The sequence below is a fragment of the Oncorhynchus masou genome, chromosome 25 (genome assembly GCF_036934945.1).
Source record: "Oncorhynchus masou masou isolate Uvic2021 chromosome 25, UVic_Omas_1.1, whole genome shotgun sequence".
NCBI lineage: Eukaryota > Metazoa > Chordata > Actinopteri > Salmoniformes > Salmonidae > Oncorhynchus > Oncorhynchus masou.
In genome coordinates, this window is record NC_088236.1 from 25,209,407 (window position 1) to 25,229,509 (window position 20,103).

Consider the following 20,103-nt stretch of genomic DNA (forward strand, 5'->3'; position numbering starts at 1 on the left):
TATGTAACAGACCACAATACACTAGCTTAGCAGCTAAGCTTCCTACTTCTCTGGGTGCAACCCAGGATAAACTTTCCCCACAACGGCTCGTAGGTTCACCGTCTACAGTAACTATACTAAAGCTGCAGCAAAGCCCTCATCATTCAGCTCCAAACAGTCAGTTGGGTTAGTGATGGATCTGACTGTGGGCCAGAGGGGAAGTGAGGTCCAAGGAGATACGTTGTGACTCAGCACTTTATTCAGCTACAGTAGCCCGACTTCCCCCACACAGGCCTGCCTGCATGGGGCTGACAGGATGTCTCAGGGGCTGTGTCTCAAATGGTACCCTATTCCCTATTTAGTGCCCTTACTACCCTAAGGCTCTGGTCAAAAGTAACGCAATATATTATAAGGGATAGGGCGTCATTTGAGAACCAGTCAAGACCTTCCTTTTGGAAATATTAGTGTCAGTAAGATCATACTAGAAACAATAGTGCATTTATATATTTTTTTTCAGATGAAGATATAATGAAGAAACACTGATATGAATCAAGACTGTTTATTCGTCCTCATAACCTGGTCAGTAGTTCCACCACATCCTCTGAGCGCTAGCACTATAAAAAGCCACAATCACCATCCTGTATGACACAGCCAGGGGGCAGCATAAACTTCACACACACACACACACACGGATATGCCATATTGGACAGAAGCATATACAGTAGCTCCTCTTAAAATTTGGCCTCTTTTTACCATCCCATAGTGGTACTGTGGCATAGGTCATAATGCATTTCAGAACAAACACATTGCATCATATGAGAGAGTGGAAATCCAGCTGTAAGCAGATTTGAGTAACTTCGACATGCTTGCACATGCACCCTTCACTGTTCTGTCCCTACCCTTTCATTTGCTATGTACTGTATGTCAGAGGGGCTCAATTCACTGTAAGGTAAGCAACTGGCGCTAGAGACATGTTCAATCTAATTCACAAGCACCAAAACATGAGAAAGGTCTTCTCAACTTCTCAACAAGTCGAAGTAGAGACCTAGAAGCTAGAACATACAAGAAATGCCACTAAGAAAGGGGAAGCGGATGCTCACAGTTTCAAAGCAGAACAAGGTTCTCGTAATAGAGGGTGATACATATGGAAACACGCAGACACCCACACACTCACCCGCGTTCAACATCAACAAGGATTCAAACTTTAACATCAGTAATATCGCTGTTTTACAAAACATTTTGTAATGCGTCTTCATCACCTGACAGAATATCCCAAAAAGTATTCACCATATTTATAAATTGGATACATTTAACAGGTCATTTATATTACATGTTTATGTTATGTCATATGTTACTAGGACCGTCAATAATATTAATGGGGTTCAAATGGACACAAGATACAGTAAAAATACCACATTTCTCATTGCAGGACAAACCAAATATGCAAGCACCAAAAAACAAATGACCAATGAACATGCAGCTACTGTTTTCCCCCAACACAGTGCTGATTATATCCAGGGGTGAAAGTAAGCAGGTCCTGTACGGAGTTCAGTGGGGGTACACTGCACCGGTAAAGCATGAGCCTGTCACAATAATTAAAACATAGTGATTCCAAGAAAACTGTAGGTTTTTGTACTATTATTTATCATTACCCCATGAAGAATGAGCGAACAGACAAAAACGATTGGGTTACGCTTGAAAATGCAGCGTGGTTCGACAATAACACAAACATTTTGCCAAGGCAGAGATAAGTGGCAGAGACGGGCGTGGACAGCAGAGGACACATCAATTCAGGTTACAAAACTTTTGTAGGCCTAGTGAATGACCATCACAGAATGTCATTCACTAAATGTTTTGGTGTTTTGCAACTGATGTCTCTTAACATTTATCAAATGGCAGGTGCACAGTGCACGGATGCGGGAATTATTTTAGAGTCGAATAATGTGCGCGGGAAGCCTATAGTTGCCTTTTGGAGTAATTGTTTGACAATCAGATGAAAACATTATGACTGGTTGTGTTTATGATACCTTAATAGGTAGGCCAATACATTTTAAAAGTTAACAGTAATCTTTAATATTAGGTCACAGAGATCCTATTAAATTAATAGGGATTCTATAACTAATTATATTATTAGGCCCATAACAAAATGGCGTGCACGTGCACTCATAGGAGGTCCTCATTAAATATACTTTCACCCCTGATTACATTATAGTTGGTATGTAAGTAACATGTCTGAAGTTGTGGTTGTAGTTCAGTTGCCAGCAGATGGGGTTGTAGCTCACTGGTCCTTCCCATCATGGATCTGCTGCTGCATCTTATTTAGCATCTCTTGCATCCTCGCCAACTGCAGAGAGAGAGAGAAAGAAGGGGGATGGGGTAGAGAGAAAGACACAGAGAGAGAGAGAAAGAAGGAGGGTGGGGTAGAGAGAAAGACACAGAGAGAGAAAGAAGGGGGTGGGGTAGAGAGAAAGACAGAGAGAGAGAGAAAGAAGGGGGTGGGGTAGAGAGAAAGTGTGTGAGAAAGACACAGAGACAGAGAAAGTGAGAAGTTAGAGAGGAGGTAGAGAGAGAGAGTGGTAATGCCATTTTTGTCCTTTCTAGGATCTCTCTATAAACGGGAGACTATCCTGTATAGGTGATGTTACCCATGATGACATAGCAGTTTACCTCTTCATCTTTCATCTTGATGAGTCTGTCTGTCTCCACATCTGGGGTGGATAGGGGCAGGATGGGGATCGGGCTCTCCATGCGGTTGTCCTGAGTCAGTTTACTGAGGAGAAAAAACATAAGGAACATGAATACAGACTCACACAAGGGCAATATTAATAAAACACTTCAGATATAAACTATAAACCAAGCACCTCATACTTTCGGTCTTGCACTCTGTCTGACCTCTACAACAGGGTTTCCCAAACTCGTTTCTGAGGCCCCCTCTGGGTGCACATTCTGGCTTTGCCCAAGCTTTGATTATTTAAAGCTACTGTGTAATGCTAGGGCAAAAAACAAAATGTGCACCCAGGGGGGGCCCCGGGACCGAGTTTGGGAAACCCTGCTCTACAGTATACACACAGACGCACAAACCTGGTCATGTCCTGTATACACTGGGCTCTGTAGTTCTCATAGTGCACATCACATGTCACGTCTTTGAGGTCATGCATGTGAGAGCGAATCAACATGTTCCTCAGCTTCACAAAGTCACAGTGAGACTGGTTCTCCACTGAAACACAAACAGACAGAAAGACTGGGTCATTTTACACTGACATGATTTGCTTAGATAAAACATTCCTCTCTGTTGTATCCACCAGCAGTGATGCACTGTATCCTAATAGGAACAGGGCGTTTTCTGAGCAAGAAAACTGAGCCTAATCATAATGCATTGGTTGAGACATAAGGGTAGATAGAGGTTGTTTTTCATAGTTTGAGTTTCAGGCATTTTTCTTTCAAAAATGTTAATAGTATGTGAGGAATGTTCACCATGCAACTTAAAGAGTCAAAGCCCTGAGTAATATTGATCTGGGTCCTCCATTGTCGTCACCCACCTTCCACAATACCCCATGGATAGAGTCTCCCTCTCACTCTCTGGCCCCTGGCCTCAACCACGGTGTTACTGCCAATCACTGCTAACGGACAGCACTCCTACACACAGAACACGTGCGCACACACACACAGGTTAGGATTTGGCATGATAGATTGACATGTTAGAAGGTATGGTTGAGTTTAGAGTTCTTGTTCAGCTCAGAACTCTATTCTTAATGTTCGGTCTCCAGTTGTGTCTCACCTTCAGTTCTTTGTCCAGTTGTTTGAACTCCTCGTCCTCATCAGAGTCACACTCTGGGAACTGGTACACCTTAATGCCAAACCTCTCAATTTCCTCACGGACCTACATGCACACACACACACGAACACACACACGCGCAAACACGTGGCACCACACATTGTGCTGGGTGAGCAACTTCCAATCTTCCAATCATAATGTGACACCTGCTTCAGCAGTTTTAGTCTGTCTGTTGTGTTGAACTCACCCTGTCTTTGAGTTTCTTGATCTCATTGGGAGTGAGACAGTCAGCCTTGGCAATGAGAGGAACCACGTTCACCTTCTCATGGAGAGCCTTCATAAACTCAACATCTACTGGACGCAGTCTGCAAGGGAGAGAAGATACCCCGCCTGGTCAGAGTATGTGCGTGTGTACCTGCATGCACGTGTGAGTTTTCATGGAGACTAAGTGCATTCTGACTGAGGTGGACAGTAATAACAGTGTTTGCTGGTTGAGTTGTATTGGTGCTGTTTACATAGTATCCTCCTGTCATCACACTCAGGATGTGTTATTACTATCTATACCTGTCATTACACTATCACATTCCTGTGTATGTATGAGTGTGTGCGTGTGTGTGTTTGTGTTACCCGTGTCCGAACGGAGGAATGAAGTAGAGGCAGCAGTGGACTCTGTTGTCCTGTATATTCTTCCTGTTCAGTCCACTCTCATCTCTGAAGTACTGCTCAAACTGCTGGTCGATGTAGTCTGTGATCGGCTTCCAGCTATATACAGTGGGGCAAAAAAGTATTTAGTCAGCCACCAATTGTGCATGTTCTCCCACTTAAAAATATGAGAGAGGCCTGTAATTTTAATCATAGGTACACTTCAACTATGACAGACAAAATGAGGGAAAACAATACAGAAAATCACATTGTAGGATTTTTAATGAATTTATTTGCAAATTATGGTGGAAAATAAGTATTTGGTCAATAACAAAAGTTTAGCTCAATACTTTGTTATATACCCTTTGTTGGCAATGACAGAGGTCAAACGTTTTCTGTAAGTCTTCACAAGGTTTTCACACACTGTTGCTGGTATTTTGGCCCATTCCTCCATGCAGATCTCCTCTAGAGCAGTGATGTTTTGGGGCTGTTGCTGGGCAACACAGACTTTCAACTCCCTCCAAAGATTTTCTATGTGGTTGAGATCTGGAGACTGGCTCGGCAACTCCAGGACCTTGAAATGCGTCTTACGAAGCCACTCCTTCGTTGCCGGGGCGGTGTGTTTGGGATCATTGTTATGCTGAAAGACCCAGCCACGTTTCATCTTCAATGCCCTTGCTGATGGAAGGAGATTTTCACTTGAAATCTCACGATACATGGCCCCATTCATTCTTTCCTTTACACGGATCAGTCGTCCTGGTCCCTTTGCAGAAAAGCAGCCCCAAAGCATGATGTTTCCACCCCCATGCTTCACAGTAGGTATGGTGTTCTTTGGATGCAACTCAGCAATCTTTGTCCTCCAAACATGACGAGTTGAGTTTTTACCAAAAAGTTCTATTTTGGTTTCATCTGACCATATGACATTCTCCCAATCTTCTTCTGGATCATCCAAATGCTCTCTAGCAAACTTCAGACGGGCCTGGACATGTACTGGCTTAAGCAAGGGGACACGTCTGGCACTGCAGGTTTTGAGTCCCTGGCGGCGTAGTGTGTTACTGATGGTAGGCTTTGTTACTTTGGTCCCAGCTCTCTGCAGGTCATTCACTAGTTCCCCCCCGTGTGGTTCTGGGATTTTTGCTCACCGTTCCTGTGATCATTTTGACCCCACGGGGTGAGATCTTGTGTGGAGCCCCAGATCGAGGGAGATTATCAGTGGTCTTGTATGTCTTCCATTTCCTAATAATTGCTCCCACAGTTGATTTCTTCAAACCAAGCTGCTTACCTATTGCAGATTCAGTCTTCCCAGCCTGGTGCAGGTCTACAATTTTGTTTCTGGTGTCCTTTGACAGGTCTTTGGTCTTGGCCATAGTGGAGTTTGGAGTGTGACTGTTTGAGGTTGTGGACATGTGTCTTTTATACTGATAACAAGTTCAAACAGGTGCCATTAATACAGGTAACAAGTGGAGGACAGAGGTGCCTCTTAAAGAAGAAGTTACAGGTCTGTGAGAATCAGAAATCTTGCTTGTTTGTAGGTGACCAAATACTTATTTTCCACCATAATTTGCAAATAAATTCATTAAATATCCTACAATGTGATTTTCTGGATTTTTTTTCTTCTAATTTTGTCTGTCATAGTTGAAGTGTACCTACGATGAAAATTACAGGCCTCATCTTTTTAAGTGGGAGTACTTGCACAATTGGTGGCTGACTAAATACTTTTTTGCCCCACTGTACAAGATTAATTTTCGCTATCATTCCTATTTTAGGTCAATCTTCTAACCCAGTGTTACCCAACTCCAGTCCTAGAGTTCCCCAACAGCACACATTTTTGTTGTCGTCCCAGACAAGCAAACCTGATTCAACTTGTCAACTAATCATCAAGCCTTTATTGAGTTGAATCAGGTGAGTTTGTCTGGAACTACAATAAAAATGTGTTCTGTTTGGGGAACTCAAGACTGGAGTCGGGAAACACTGTTCTCACCTGTAAAGAAGCCTCAAAGAGATTTAGCTCACCATTCATTGTTGTTGACAGCGTCTCCAAACCCTGGTGTGTCTACAATGGTCAATTTGAGCTTCACTCCTTTCTCCTCAATGTCCACTGTATGCTTAATGATTTCCACTGTCTGGTTGATACGCTCTGAGAGAGGGAGGGATGGATAGAGAAAGGGAAGAGAACCTCTAATGAGATGGCATTTTAATATTGCTCTAGTTTACATTTTAATGTGTGTGTGTGTGTGTGTTACTCACCCTCAGCGTTGAGTAGTTTTCTGTCCTTGTACAGGTCTGTGAGGAACAGGCTGTTGACAAGAGTAGATTTACCCATACCAGACTCCCCTGTAACATGATATACATATTACATACACTGAACAAAAATATAAGAGCAACAATTTCAAAGATTTTACTGTGTTACAGTTCATATAAGGAAATAAATCAATTGAAATAAATTCATTAGGCCCTAATCTATGGATTTACTGGACGTACTGACAAATTCTCTAAGATGACGTTGGAGGCGGCTTATGGTAAAGAAATTAGCATTTCATTATTTGGCAACAGCTCGTGGACATTCCTGCAGTCAGCATGCCAATTGAACGCCTCCACAAAACTTGAGACATCTTTGGAATTGTGTTGTTTGACAAAACTGCACATTTTAGAGTGGCCTTTTAATGTCCCCAGCACAAGGTGCACCTGTTTAATGGTCATGCTGTTTAATCAGCTTCTTGATATGCCAAACGTGTCAGGTGGATGGATTATCTTGGCAAAGGAGAAATGCTTACTAACAGTGATGTAAGAAAACAAATTTGTGCACAAAATGTGAGAGAAATAAGCTCTTTGTGCATATGAAAACATTTCTGGGATTTTTTATTTCAGCTCATGAAACATGGGACCAACACTTTAGTTGCGTTTATATTTTTGTTCAGTATAACATGTTTCTAAACAACCACCAACACACACAGACACACACGGCCATCAATGCTAACACTGAGTCAACATTCATGAACACACATTAAGTACTTAATATCACTGGGTTGTTTTACTTTTACTACAGTAAATGCTACAAACAATACTTTCACTGACCGGCGACCATGAGAGTGAAGTCAAAACCCTTTTTCACTGACTTCCTGTGCACCTGGTTAGGGAGGGTGGCAAAGCCCACATACTGCTTCTCCTGAGAGAGAGAAAGAGAGACAGAGAGCGAGACAGAGAGAGAGACAGCGAGCGGGACAGAGAGAGAGACAGCGAGCGGGACAGAGAGAGGGGGAGAGAGAGAGAGAGAGAGAGACTCAGTCATACTCACACAATAGGTAAACGAACATACAATATCCTCAGTCGGATATCTATTCAAAGCAACATTCCTAAGACCTAAATAAATTAGAGAAAAATTGCCATTTAAATTCAAATACAGCTCAAATTCAAACTCAACTCATAGTCAACCCATAAATCCCTTGACAATAGCAGGGGAGAAAGTCTCTAAGACCTGGCGCTGCGCTTTTTCCACACACACCAACAGACACACAAACACACAGACACAGTGAGAGAAAGAGAGAAAAGTATGACTGATCTATAACATTTCCACCACACAATGGCTGTCTATCTTGCAGCTCTCCTCATCCCCTTCTGACACCATTCACACATCATCCAAAGCTTCTCCTTACTCAGAATCTACAGTACTGAAGACCCCATACACCCCCCCCCCCACACACACACACTAACAGCCTTACCAGTCTACCAAGGCCAGAGTCTGGCAGCCAGCGGAGGGTGACAAAGGCTGTATTGACCAGACATAAATGGCCTATTTTAAACGCCAAACAAACACAAGCATGCCAAAGAAATACTCAAGTCAGGGTCTATGACAAGTTGTCATAATTTGTCATGTGCATTCTGGACAGCTCCTGGGGCAAGGCTTACATACACAAACACGCATACACACGGTCACAGCATACATAGACATGGAAGAGAGCTCGTGCTGAAGTCACACACACAGAGAATTGGGAAATCTATATCAATGAGTAATCATACAAACATCTGACTTACTTCTAGGGTGTGTGTGGGAACAAATATGCCACAGTTAGAACAAACAAACTACCCATAAATCTGTCATGAACGCATCAGGACATAACTTAAGAAAACAGTATGTTCGATATTCCATACTAATATAACATGTTAGAGAGAGAAAGATGGTGTTTCTATGAGAGTTTACTGACCTGTGTGTGTGTGTGTATTAAATGTCAATTTCTCTTTGACATTGACCCCCTCTCCCTCCTCTCCTTTACTTTCTCCCTCCTCTCATTCCCTATCCTCTCTCGCCTGTCACGTTCCAGTTCTTTACCTTCCGCCTCGCGGTTCTGACTCGAGGGCACAGCAAGCGTTCCACTAGTTTCTCCTGCAGCATGATAGCATCCATAACAAGCCAGCACGACACCAACAGGGAAAAGGTTTTTCCAAAGGACAAAAACAGAGCAACCTCCTTACAACACTTCTCTTATGCACCCCTCTACTCTCTACCTCTCCGTCAGTCCACTCTCTTCTCAATACACACACCGCTTTCCTGTTCTCCCTCACTATGTCTTTGTTCTTCCTACTCTCCTCCTCTCTCTTTCTTTCTCCTCTTTCTCTCCTCTGTCCCACAGCGCTCTACTGCTCCCTGTTCAGACAGGTAGGGGGGAATTCTGAGAGTTAGAAAGGGAGAGAGCGAGAGCTAGGGGGTAGACAGGAGGAAATAAAATGGTAGGACAGAGTGAGAGAGGTAGTAAGAGGTAGCAATTTAGTGGAGGAAGAGAGAGACGGAGGGGGAAACTGAAGGAATGAAATACACTCATTCATTCACCACATAGTCCCTCCCCCTTTTCCACCATTAGAAAAATAAAGCATTCACTGCTACAGTAATGACCTACAGTATAGCAGCCCAGAGCAGAAAGAGCACAAAAGAGAGAAGCAGACAGACAAGAGGGCTAAATAATCTAGCCCATATCTGACCCTAATAGTGATACATTGTCAAAGAACAACACAGTGTCCTATAGCAGAGACATAAACTCTTTGTGTGGTTCAAGTGTAGACTTGTAAAAGACAGTAACCTGTCACACAGAACTGAGTGAAGCTTAAAGGACCTCTTAACGCAGCCCTGGGATGACGATAGCGAGAGATGTGTGACTCAATGGCTATATGAAGAGACGAGCCTACGTCTAGACTGGACATCAGCCATACAACAAAAGGCCCCTGCTGTGGTGTTATAGTGGTGCAACAAAATGCTTATGTTGCTTGCTCCTAAGAATGCAGTCAAATGTCAATTAAAAGAACGGAGGGACAATCAAGAATACAACGACCGAACACCTTCGTTGTGCAAACTACCTGCACAAGAACAAGATTCCACACAGGAGGAGGGAAAGGGCTGCCTAAGTATGATCCCCAATCAGAGACAACGATAGACAGCTGCCTCTGATTGGGAACCACACTCGGCCAGAAACAAAGAAATAAAGAACATAGAATGCCCATCCAAATCACACCCTGACCAAACCAAAATAGAGACATAAAAAGGCTCTCTAAGGTCAGGGCATGACATATGCAGTTTGTATAAACAGTATAACTAAAATACAATGTAAATTAGTAGAAATAGTTTATTAAAATTATGTCGGGGATACAGTATTCACCCAGATGCTGAATGCAGCCTGACAGAATGCTCTCAATGGTGCATCTGTAGAAGTTTGTGAGGGTCTTAGGGGCTATGCCGAATTTCTTCTGCCACCGGAGGTTGTAGAGGCGCTATTGCGCCTTCTTCACCACAATGTCGGTGTGGCGAGACCATTTCAAGTCCTCAGTAATGTGCAAGTTGAGGAACTTGAAGATTTTGACCTTATCCACTGCGGCCCGTCGATGAGGATGGGGGCGTGCTCCCTCTTCTGTCTCCTGTAGTTCACGATCTGCCCCTTTGTTTGGTTGACGTTGAGGGAGAGGTTATTTTCCTGGCACCACTCCACCAGGGCTCTAACCTCCTCTCTGTAGGCTGTCTCATCATTGTTGTTAATCAGGCCTACCACTGTTGTGTCATCAGTAAACTTGATGATTGAGTTGGAGTCGTGCATGGCCACGCAGTCATGGGTGAACAGGGAGTACAGAAGGGGGCTGAGCACACACCCCTGGGGAGCCCCCGTGTTGAGTATCAGCATGGCGGAGGTGTTGTTGCCGACCCTCAGGAAATCTAGGATCCACTTGCATAGAGAGGAGTTCAGACAGAAGGCCCTGATCTTAATGACGAGCTTGAAGGGCAGTATGGTGTTAAAAGCTGAGTTGTAGCCTATGAACAGCATTCTGACATAGGTGTTCCACTTGTCTAAGTGGGATAGGGTGGTGTGTAGTGCAATGGCAATTGCGTTGTTCATAGATCTGTTGGCGCAGTATGCAAATTGTAGTGGTTAAGGGTGTCGGGTATGGTGGAGGTAATACAATCCTTGACTATTCTTTCAAAGCACTTCATGATGACAGAAGTGAGTGCTACGAGGCAATAGTAATTTATTCAGTTAACTTGGCTTGCTTGGGTACAGGAAGAATGGTGGCCATCTTTAAGCAAGTGAGGACTACAGTCTGGGATAGTGAGAGGTTGAAAATGTCTGTAAACACTCCAGCCGGCTGGTCTGCGGATGCTCTGGGGACACAGCTTGGAATGCCCTCCGAGCCAGCTGCCTTACGACGGTTTACACGCTTGAAGGTCCTACTCACTTCGGCTACACATATTACCAGCCCGCAGTCCTCGTGAGCAGCGGGGGCACACGTCGTCGTCTCTGTGTTTAGCATGTCTGGGAGTGAGGCATCAGTGACCGTGACGAGGCTAGTTTTACTTTTATAATACCTATTGTCTTAAGTCCCTGCCACATGTGTCTCGTGTCTGAGGCGTTGAATTGCGACTCTGTACCTGTACTGTCTTTTTGCCTCTTTGATTTTCTTGCGGTGGTCATAGGTGGTCTGTTCATATTTCCAGACACTCTACCGTGGTTAAATGCGGTGGTTTGCGCTAATAGCTAAACGCTATTTGCGTTTTTGGTTATGTTTTAATCATCACTGTAGGAACAACATCCTCTATCCACTTCCTGATGAACCCAGATAGAAAGTAATTAAATTTGTCTAATTTATTCCCAGAGGTGGCCCGGAACATATCCCAGTCCATGTGATCAAGACAGTCCTGCAGCATGGATTCCAATTGGTCAGACCAGCGTTGTACAGACCTTAACACAGGTGCTTCCTGTTTTAACTTCTGCCTATAGGCGGGGAGGATCAGAATGGAGATGTGATTTGTCAAAGGAGGGGTTTGTATCCATCTCGGAATGGAGAATAACAAGGATCCAATGTATTTTTCCTGTGAGTGAGGCAAAAGATGTTCGAAATTCGGGAGAAGTTTCCTTACATTTCCTTTGTTAATGTTCCTGGCTACAAGAAATGAGGCCTCGGGATATGTTGTTTCTAATTTGTTAAAAGTCCTGTGTAATTCCTTGCGGTGTTGGCTTGTTGGGGGTTGTACACAGCCGTGATACAAACATACACTCACACACTGTGAAACAGGACAGGGCGTGGTGGACAATTGTTGCCAGATGTGGGCCCATGGAGTGGGTGCGTGTGTGTGTGTGTGTCTGGGTTCAGTGGTGATATCTCAGCTAAGCTACCACTGGAGGACAGACATGGGGTTCAAGACAAATGGAGCTAAGAAAGCTATGGTACCCCAGACAGAGTGGGCAACATCATTTGGTCCATCTCCAAGGCATTCCTAATCGATTACCAAACATTTCTTTAAAAAACAACAACGATAAAGCCTTGCATTCCTCTTTTTGATTTGTTTCACACTGTAGGTGGTAGGTTGCACTTGACTCAGCAGTCCTAGCGCTGGAAAGGCGAAGTGTTCCCATTTTCAACCATTTCATGTGTCTGAAGGTAAAACCCTGCCTACCCGGAAGGCCCAGAGAGTAAATCAAGTGTATATATAGGCCTTCCGCTGGCCAATCAGATAGCTCAGATCACCATGTCTGCAGTTTCCTTGAGCCATAGACTGTAAAAGGAAGCCTTGAACACATAGCAAAGTTGATATTTATTCTAAAATGGATTTTCTTTAAATCCTCAGCTATCCATAAAACAATCGCCCATAATGATAAAGCAAAAACAGTTACTGTTTGTTTCTTTTGCAAATGTATTAAAAATAATAAACAGAAATACCTTATTTACATAAGTATTCAGACCCTTTGCTATGAGAATCAGGTGCATCCTGTTTCCATGAATAATGGTTGAGATGATTCTACAACTTGGAGTCCACCTGTGGTAAATTCAATTGATTGGACATGATTTGGAAAGGCACACACCTGTCTATATAAGGTAAAAACAAGCCATGAGGTCGAAGGAATTATCCGTACAGCTCAGAGGCAGGATTGTGTCGAGGCACAGATCTGGGGAAGGGTACCAAAACATTTCTACAGGATTGAAGGTCCCCAAGAACACAGTGGCCTCCATCATTCTTAAATGGAAGAAGTTTGGAACCACTATGGCTCTTCCTAGAGCTGGCCGCCTGGCCAAGCTGAGCAATCAGGGGAGAAGGGCCTTGGTCAGGATGGTGACCAAGAATCCGATGGTCACTCTGACAGAGCAGTATAATTCGTATGTGGAGATGGGAGAAACTTCCAGAAGGACAACCATCTCTGCAGCACTCCACCAATCAGGCCTTTATGGTAGAGTGGCCAGACGGAAGCCAGTCCTCAGTGAAAGACACATGACAGCCCACTTGGAGTTTGCCAAAAGGCATCTAAAGACTCAAGATTCTCTGGTGTGATGAAATCAAGATTGTACTCTTTAGCCTGAATGCTAAGGGTCATGTCTGGAGAAAACCTGGCACCATCCCTACAGTGAAGCATGGTGGTGGAAACATCATGCTTGCGGGACGTTTTTCAGCTGCAGGGACTGGGAGACTAGTCAGGATCAAGGCAAAGATGAACGGAGCAAAGTACAGAGAAGATCCTTGATGAAAACCTGCTCGAGAGCGCTTCGGACCTCAGACTGGGGTTTGTCATTATGGTGTATTGTGTATAGAGTGATGAGGGGAAAAAACTATTTAATCCATTTTAGAATAAGGCTGTAACGTAACAAAATGTGGAAAAAGTCAAGGGGCCTGAATAGTTTCCAAATGCACGGTATTATTAGCAGCTTGTGTCTTTTTTAATATCAGAGAATATTTCATTTTTTCTGGTCATAGGAGTAACAGGCAGAAATAATGCATTGTAACTTGAGTTTTGCCATCAGCTGGAAGACTGTCCCCTTTTCTCAGCGGGGGGACTGGAGGGACGGTGAGTTGGGTGAAAGGCAGCCTCACCACTGCTCCCTCCCCTCAGACTGACCATCAGCTGGAAGACTGTCCCCTTTTCTCAGCGGGGGGACTGGAGGGACGGTGAGTTGGGTGAAAGGCAGCCTCACCACTGCTCCCTCCCCTCAGACTGACCATCAGCTGGAAGACTGTCCCCTTTTCTCAGCGGGGGGACTGGAGGGACGGTGAGTTGGGTGAAAGGCAGCCTCACCACTGCTCCCTCCCCTCAGACTGACCATCAGCTGGAAGACTGTCCCCTTTTCTCAGCGGGGGGACTGGAGGGACGGTGAGTTGGGTGAAAGGCAGCCTCACCACTGCTCCCTCTCCTCAGACTGACCATCAGATGAAGGCCATCATGCCAGTAAAAAAAATATAATTATTATGCTCACTCCGCTGTGCCTCAAGTAATACAATACATGATGTATTACCAGAGTGATCATATACCTACATTTTAAAAATATAATTTCAAAATGGTCTGAAATGAACTACATTGACAGGGAAATTCAAGCACAGCCAATATGCAGTGATAATGTATTGGGCCTATAGCCTACTGCACAAATCTCATTGCTACAGAACTGTTTTTAATTGGTTAATATTGCATGTTTTAAAAAAATCTGAGCGGTAGATCTCAGCTTGCATTTTGACTCAGTGATCTTGACTCAGAAAAGGTGACCACTGATCTATGGTATGTTATTTTAACTACTAATCAAGCCCTTGAATAGCTGTATCAGATGTATTAGTGCTGGGTTGGAACAAAAGCCTGAAAAGCTGTGGATCCCTAGGACCTCTCTTCATGGGATTGCTCCGAAGCTGTAATACCAATCTACATCACACGAGGGAGACAGATCAAAACAGAACAAGTTACATGATGAAGGCAGTTATCAACAGAAATGTATTGTGCTATGTAGCTAAGCTACCGTTTAAAGTAAGCTATAAGAACACACATCAGATACCAGCATTTGAAAGAAAACTTGACTGGCTCTCAGGAGTGAATGAAAAAAGAGACAACATGAGCAGCAGATTTGGCAGGGTGTGTTACTAAACGGAAGCTACTGCTGCTCTGGTGTGTGTGTGTGTGTTGGGGGGGGGGGGTGAGAAGATGAAGTAGGAGAGCGCAGGGGGTCAAAGGCAGAGGGTAGGGATGTGATGTGGTCCACTATTCAGATATTTTTTATCTTAAGTTGTGTTTATTAATATTGCCCTTGTGTTTACCTCACAGTAAACTGACACAAGACAACTGCGGGGTGCAGGACCGAGTTTGGGAAACCCTGGTGTAAGGGACTGAGGATCCAGATAGCAGGGGCAGGGCGAGAGAGAGTTTTGTGTGTGTGTGTGTCTGTGGGGGAGATGGGGTTGGTGTCCTCTGAATAGAACAGATGTCCTAGAGTGACATCACAATAGCCCTCTTCAGGCCCCTCCCTCTCTCTCACTGGCCAGCTGTCCCGCTTGCCTCTGGTAGGACACAGCACAGGGAGTTCTCTCTCACCTTCACACACACGCACGGCCTGATGCACGTGCATACACATGTAAACATACACACATGGATACAGCCGACATCATCAGCTGGATAAAGTGAAAAAGTACATCTTGTGATCAGTGTTTAGGAGGCCACTGTGAAAGCCACTTATCAGGGACACAGTCAGGCAGAGATACTCATGTACATTCGGGCTCCCGAGTGGCGAAGCGGTCTAAGGCACTGCATCTCAGTGCGAGAGGCGTCACTACAGACACCCTGGCTCAATTCCAGGCTGTATCACAACCGGCCATGATTGGGAGTCCCATAGGGCGGGGTACAATTGGCCCAGTGTTGTCCAGGTTTGGCGAGTGTAGGCCGTCATTGTAAATAGGAATTTGTTCTTATCTGACTTGCCTAGTTAAATAATTAATTTGCAATTAATTGCAAAGTCCCTCTTTGCCATGCAAATTAACTGAATCCCCCAAGTGTGAGTGTTGACGAGGACAAGGCTGGAGATCACTCTGTCATGCTGATTGAGTTCAAATAACAGACTGGAAGCTTCAAAAGTAGGGTGGTGCTTGGAATCATTGTTCTTCCTCTGTCAACCATGGTTACCTGCAAGGAAACACGTGCGGCCATCATTGCTTTGCGCAAAATGGGCTTCACAGGCAAGGATATTGCTGCCAGTAAGATTGCACCTAAATCAACCATTTATCGGATCATCAAGAACTTCAAGGATAGCGGTTCAATTGTTGTGAAGAAGGCTTCAGGGCGCCCAAGAAAGTCCAGCAAGCGCCAGGACCGTCTCCTAAAGTTGATTCAGCTGCGGTATCGGGGCACCACCAGTACAGAGCTTGCTCAGGAATGGCAGCAGGCATGTGTGAGTGCATCTGCACGCACAGTGAGGCAAAGACTTTTGGAGGATGGCCTGGTGTCAAGAAGGGCGGCAAAGAAGCCACTTCTCTCCAGGAAAAACATCAAGGACAGACTGATATTCTGCTAAAGGTACAGGGATTGGACTGCTGAGAACTGGGGTAGTAAAGTCATTTTCTCTGATGAATCCCCTTTCCGATTGTTTGAGGCATACGGAAAAAAGCTTGTCCGGAGAATACAAGGTAAGCGCTACCATCAGTCCTGTGTCATGCCAACAGTAAAGCATCCTGAGACCATTCATGTGTGGGGTTGCTTCTCAGCCAAGGGACTGGGCTCACTCACAATTTTGCCTAAGAACACAGCCATTAATAAAGAATGGTACCAACACATCCTCCAAGATCAACTTTTCCCAACCATCCAGGAACAGTTTGGTGATGAACAATGCCTTTTCCAGCATGATGGAGCCCCTTGAAATAAGGCAAAAGTGATAACTAAGTGGCTCGGGGAACAAAACGTTGATATTTTGGGTCCATGGCCAGGAAACTCCCCAGACCTGGATTCCATTGAGAACTTGTGGTCAATCTTCAAGAGGTAGGTGGACAAACAAAAACTCACAAATTCTGACAAACTCCAATCATTGATTATGCAAGAATGGGCTGCCATCAGTCAGGATGTGGCCCAGAAGTTAATTGACAGCATGCCAGGACGGATTGCAGAGGTCTTGAAAAAGAAGGGTCAACACTGCAAATATTGACTCTTTGCATCAACTTCATGTAATTGTCAATAAAAGCCTTTTGACACTTATGAAATGCTTGTAATTATACTTCAGTATTCCATAGTAACATTTGACATAAATATCTAAAGACACTGAAGCAGCAAACTTTGTGGAAATTAATATTTGTGTCATTCTCAAAACTTTTGGCCACGACTATACTGTTCAAAAGTTTGGGGTCACTTAGAAATATCCTTGTTTTTGAAAGAAAATCACATTTCTTGTCCATTTAAAATAACATCAAATTGATCAGAAATACAGTGTAGACATTGTTAATGTTGCAAATGACTATTGTTGCTGGAAACGGCTGATTTTGTAATGGAATATCTACATAGGCTTACAGAGGCCCATTATCAGCAACCATCACTCCTGTGTTCCAATGGCACGTTGTGTTAGCTAATCCAAGTTTAGCATTTTAAAAGGCTAATTGATTATTAGAAAACCCTTATACAATTATGTTAATACAGCTGAAAACTGCTGTTCTGATTAAAGAAGCAATAAAACTGGCCTTCTTTAGACTAGTTGGGTATCTGGAGCATCAGCATTTGTGGGTTCGATTACAGGCTGAAAATGGCCAGAAACAAAGACCTTTCTTCTGAAACTCGTCAGTCTATTCTTGTTCTGAGAAATGGAGGCTATTCCATGCGAGAAATTGCCAAGAAACTGAAGATCTCGTACAACGCTGTGTACTACTCCATTCACAGAACAGTGCAAACTGGCTCGAACCAGAATAGAAAGAGGAGTGGGAGGCCCCGATGCACAACTGAGCATGAGGACAAGTACATTAGAGTGTCTAGTTTGAGAAACAGACACCTCACAAGTCCTCAACTGGCAGCTTCATTAAATAGTACCCGCAAAACACCAGTCTCAACGTCTACAGGGAAGAGGCGACTCTCGGATGCTAGCCTTCTAGGCAGAGGTACAAAGAAAAAGCCATATTTTTTTATTTTACCTTTATTTAACCAGGCAAGTCAGTTAAGAACAAATTCTTATTTTCAATGATGGCCTAGGAACAGTGGGTTAACTGCCTGTTCAGGGGCAGAACGACAGATTTGTACCTTGTCGGCTTGGGGGTTTGAACTTGCAACCTTCAAGTTACTAGACCAACGCTCTAACCACTAGGCTACCCTGCCGACTGGCCAAGAAAAATACAAGATTTAAGATAGGCAAAAGAACACAGACACTGGACAGAGGAAGGCCAGCATCCCAGAGTCACCTCTTCACTGTTGAATTGATATTCTTTAAAAGATAAGGACATTTCTAATTGACCCCAAACTTTTGAACGGTATTGCATATATACAGTATACAGTGCATTTGGAAAGTAGTCAGATCCCTTGACTTTTCCATTTTGTTATGTTACAGCCTTATTCTAAACTGGATTAAATGTATTTTTCCCCCTATCAATCTACACAATGACAAAGCGAAAACAGTTTTTTAGAAAGTTTTGCAATTGTATTAAAAATAATAAACAGAAATACCTTATTTACATAAGTATTCAGACCCTTTGCTATGAGACTCAGGTGCATCCTGTATCCATTGATCATCCTTGAGATGTTTATGCAACTTGATTGGAGTCCACCTGTGGTAAATTCAAATGATTGGACATGTTTTTTTAAAGGCACACACCTATCTATATAAGTTGACAGTTGACAGTGCATGTCAGAGCAAAAACCAAGCTATGAGGTCGAAGGAATCATCCATAGAGCGCCGAGACAGGAATGTGTCGAGGCACAGATCTGGGGAAGGATACCAACATATTTCTGCAGCATTGAAGGTCCCCAAGAACACAGTGGCCTCCATCATTCCTAAATTGAAGAAGTTTGGAACCTCTTTGGCCTGAATGCCAAGTGTCACATCTGGAGTAAATCTGGTACCATCACTACGGTGAAGCATGGTGGTGGCAGCATCATGCTGTGGGGATGTTTTTCAGTGGCAGGGACTGGGAGACTAGTCAGGATCGAGGGAAGATGAACGGAGCAAAGAACAGAGAGATCTGTGATGAAAACTTGCTCCAGAGCGGTCAGGACCTCAGACTGGGGCGAAGGTTCACCTTCCAACAGGACAACAACCCTAAGTACACAGCCAAGACAGCACAGGGGTGGCTTCGAGACAAGTCTCTGAATGTCCTTGAGTGGCCCAGTCAGACCTGACAGAATCTGCAGAGGAGAATCGGAGAAACTTCCCAAATACAAGTGTGCCAAGCTTGTAGCGTCATACCCAAGAAGCCTCGAGGCTGTAATCGCTGCCAAAGGTTCTTCAACAAAGTAGTAAGTAAAGGGTCTGAATACTTATGTAAATGTGATATTTCAGTTTTTTAATTTGGTATAGTTTTTTGAAAAAGCCTGTTTTGCTTTGTCATTTGGGTATTGTGTGTAGATTTGAGGGGAAAAAACTTTTAATCAATTTCAAAATGAGGCAGTAATGTAACAAAATGTGGAAAAAGTCAAGGGGTCTGAATAATTTCCGAAGGCACTGTATACTTTTTTTGTTAAAAACAATACTACTCACCCCTTAGCGATTTTAGGAAGTTGGCTTTAGCTGGCCCAGATAGGTTCCCAATCTCCCAACCTCATAAATCTAATCAAATCTCATTTTATTTGTCACATGCAACTTTACACGTGCATTTTATTTGCTGAATACAACAAGCCCTGAACCAACAGTGCAGTTCAAGAAGAAGAACATATTTACCAAGTAGACTCAAAAAGTAATAATAAAAGTAACACAATAAGAATAACAATAACGAGGCTATATACAGGGGCACACAAACAGTGTACAAAAGGTGTACAAAAGGGGGCGTGTCATTGTAAATTGTCCGGTGGCGATTTTATGAATTGTTCAGCAGTCTTATAGCTTGAGGGGAGAAGCTGTTGAAGAGCCTTTTGGTCCTAGACTTGGCGCTCCGGTACCGCTTTTCGTGCGGGAGCAGAGAAAACCGTCTATAACTTGGGTGACTGGAGTCTCTGACAATTTTATGGGCTTTCCTCTGACACCGCCTATTATATAGGTCCTGGATGGCAGGAAGCTTGGCCCCAATGATGTATTGGGCCGTTCGCACTACCCTCTGTAGCGCCTTACAGTCAGATGCCGAGCAGTTGCCATACCAGGCGGTGATACAACCGATGGTGCAACTGTAGAACCTTTTGAGGATCTGGGGACCCATGCCGAATCTTTTCAGTCTCCTGAGGGGGAAAAGGTTTTGTTGTGCCCTCTTCACGACTGTCTTGGTGTGTTTGGACCATGATAGTTCCTTGGTGATGCGGACACCAAGGAACTTGAAA

At 43.9% G+C, this 20,103-nt stretch overlaps 1 protein-coding gene across 4 annotated transcripts in view; it reads right to left on the reverse strand.

Annotated features, from left to right (window-relative positions):
* Window positions 1-522: 522 nt before the first annotated feature.
* The window catches only part of septin5a (septin 5a), a 33,990-nt gene continuing 14,409 nt past the window's right edge, over window positions 523-20,103 (reverse strand). Inside the window, exons 1-11 of one of the 4 annotated variants that reach the window (XM_064936998.1) lie at window positions 8,724-9,176; window positions 7,472-7,562; window positions 6,644-6,730; window positions 6,410-6,533; window positions 4,382-4,516; window positions 4,002-4,119; window positions 3,758-3,859; window positions 3,519-3,615; window positions 3,061-3,196; window positions 2,647-2,749; window positions 523-2,323 (exon numbers count right to left, since the gene is read on the reverse strand). In XM_064936998.1, the coding sequence (XP_064793070.1) occupies window positions 2,258-2,323; window positions 2,647-2,749; window positions 3,061-3,196; window positions 3,519-3,615; window positions 3,758-3,859; window positions 4,002-4,119; window positions 4,382-4,516; window positions 6,410-6,533; window positions 6,644-6,730; window positions 7,472-7,562; window positions 8,724-8,798 (1,134 nt within the window). In that variant the 5' untranslated portion in view covers window positions 8,799-9,176 and the 3' untranslated portion in view covers window positions 523-2,257. Of the gene's footprint in view, window positions 2,324-2,646; window positions 2,750-3,060; window positions 3,197-3,518; window positions 3,616-3,757; window positions 3,860-4,001; window positions 4,120-4,381; window positions 4,517-6,409; window positions 6,534-6,643; window positions 6,731-7,471; window positions 7,563-7,817; window positions 8,015-8,598; window positions 8,701-8,723; window positions 9,177-20,103 lie in introns of those variants that run through there. The other 3 variants (XM_064937000.1, XM_064937001.1, XM_064936999.1) reach the window with 3 other exon arrangements.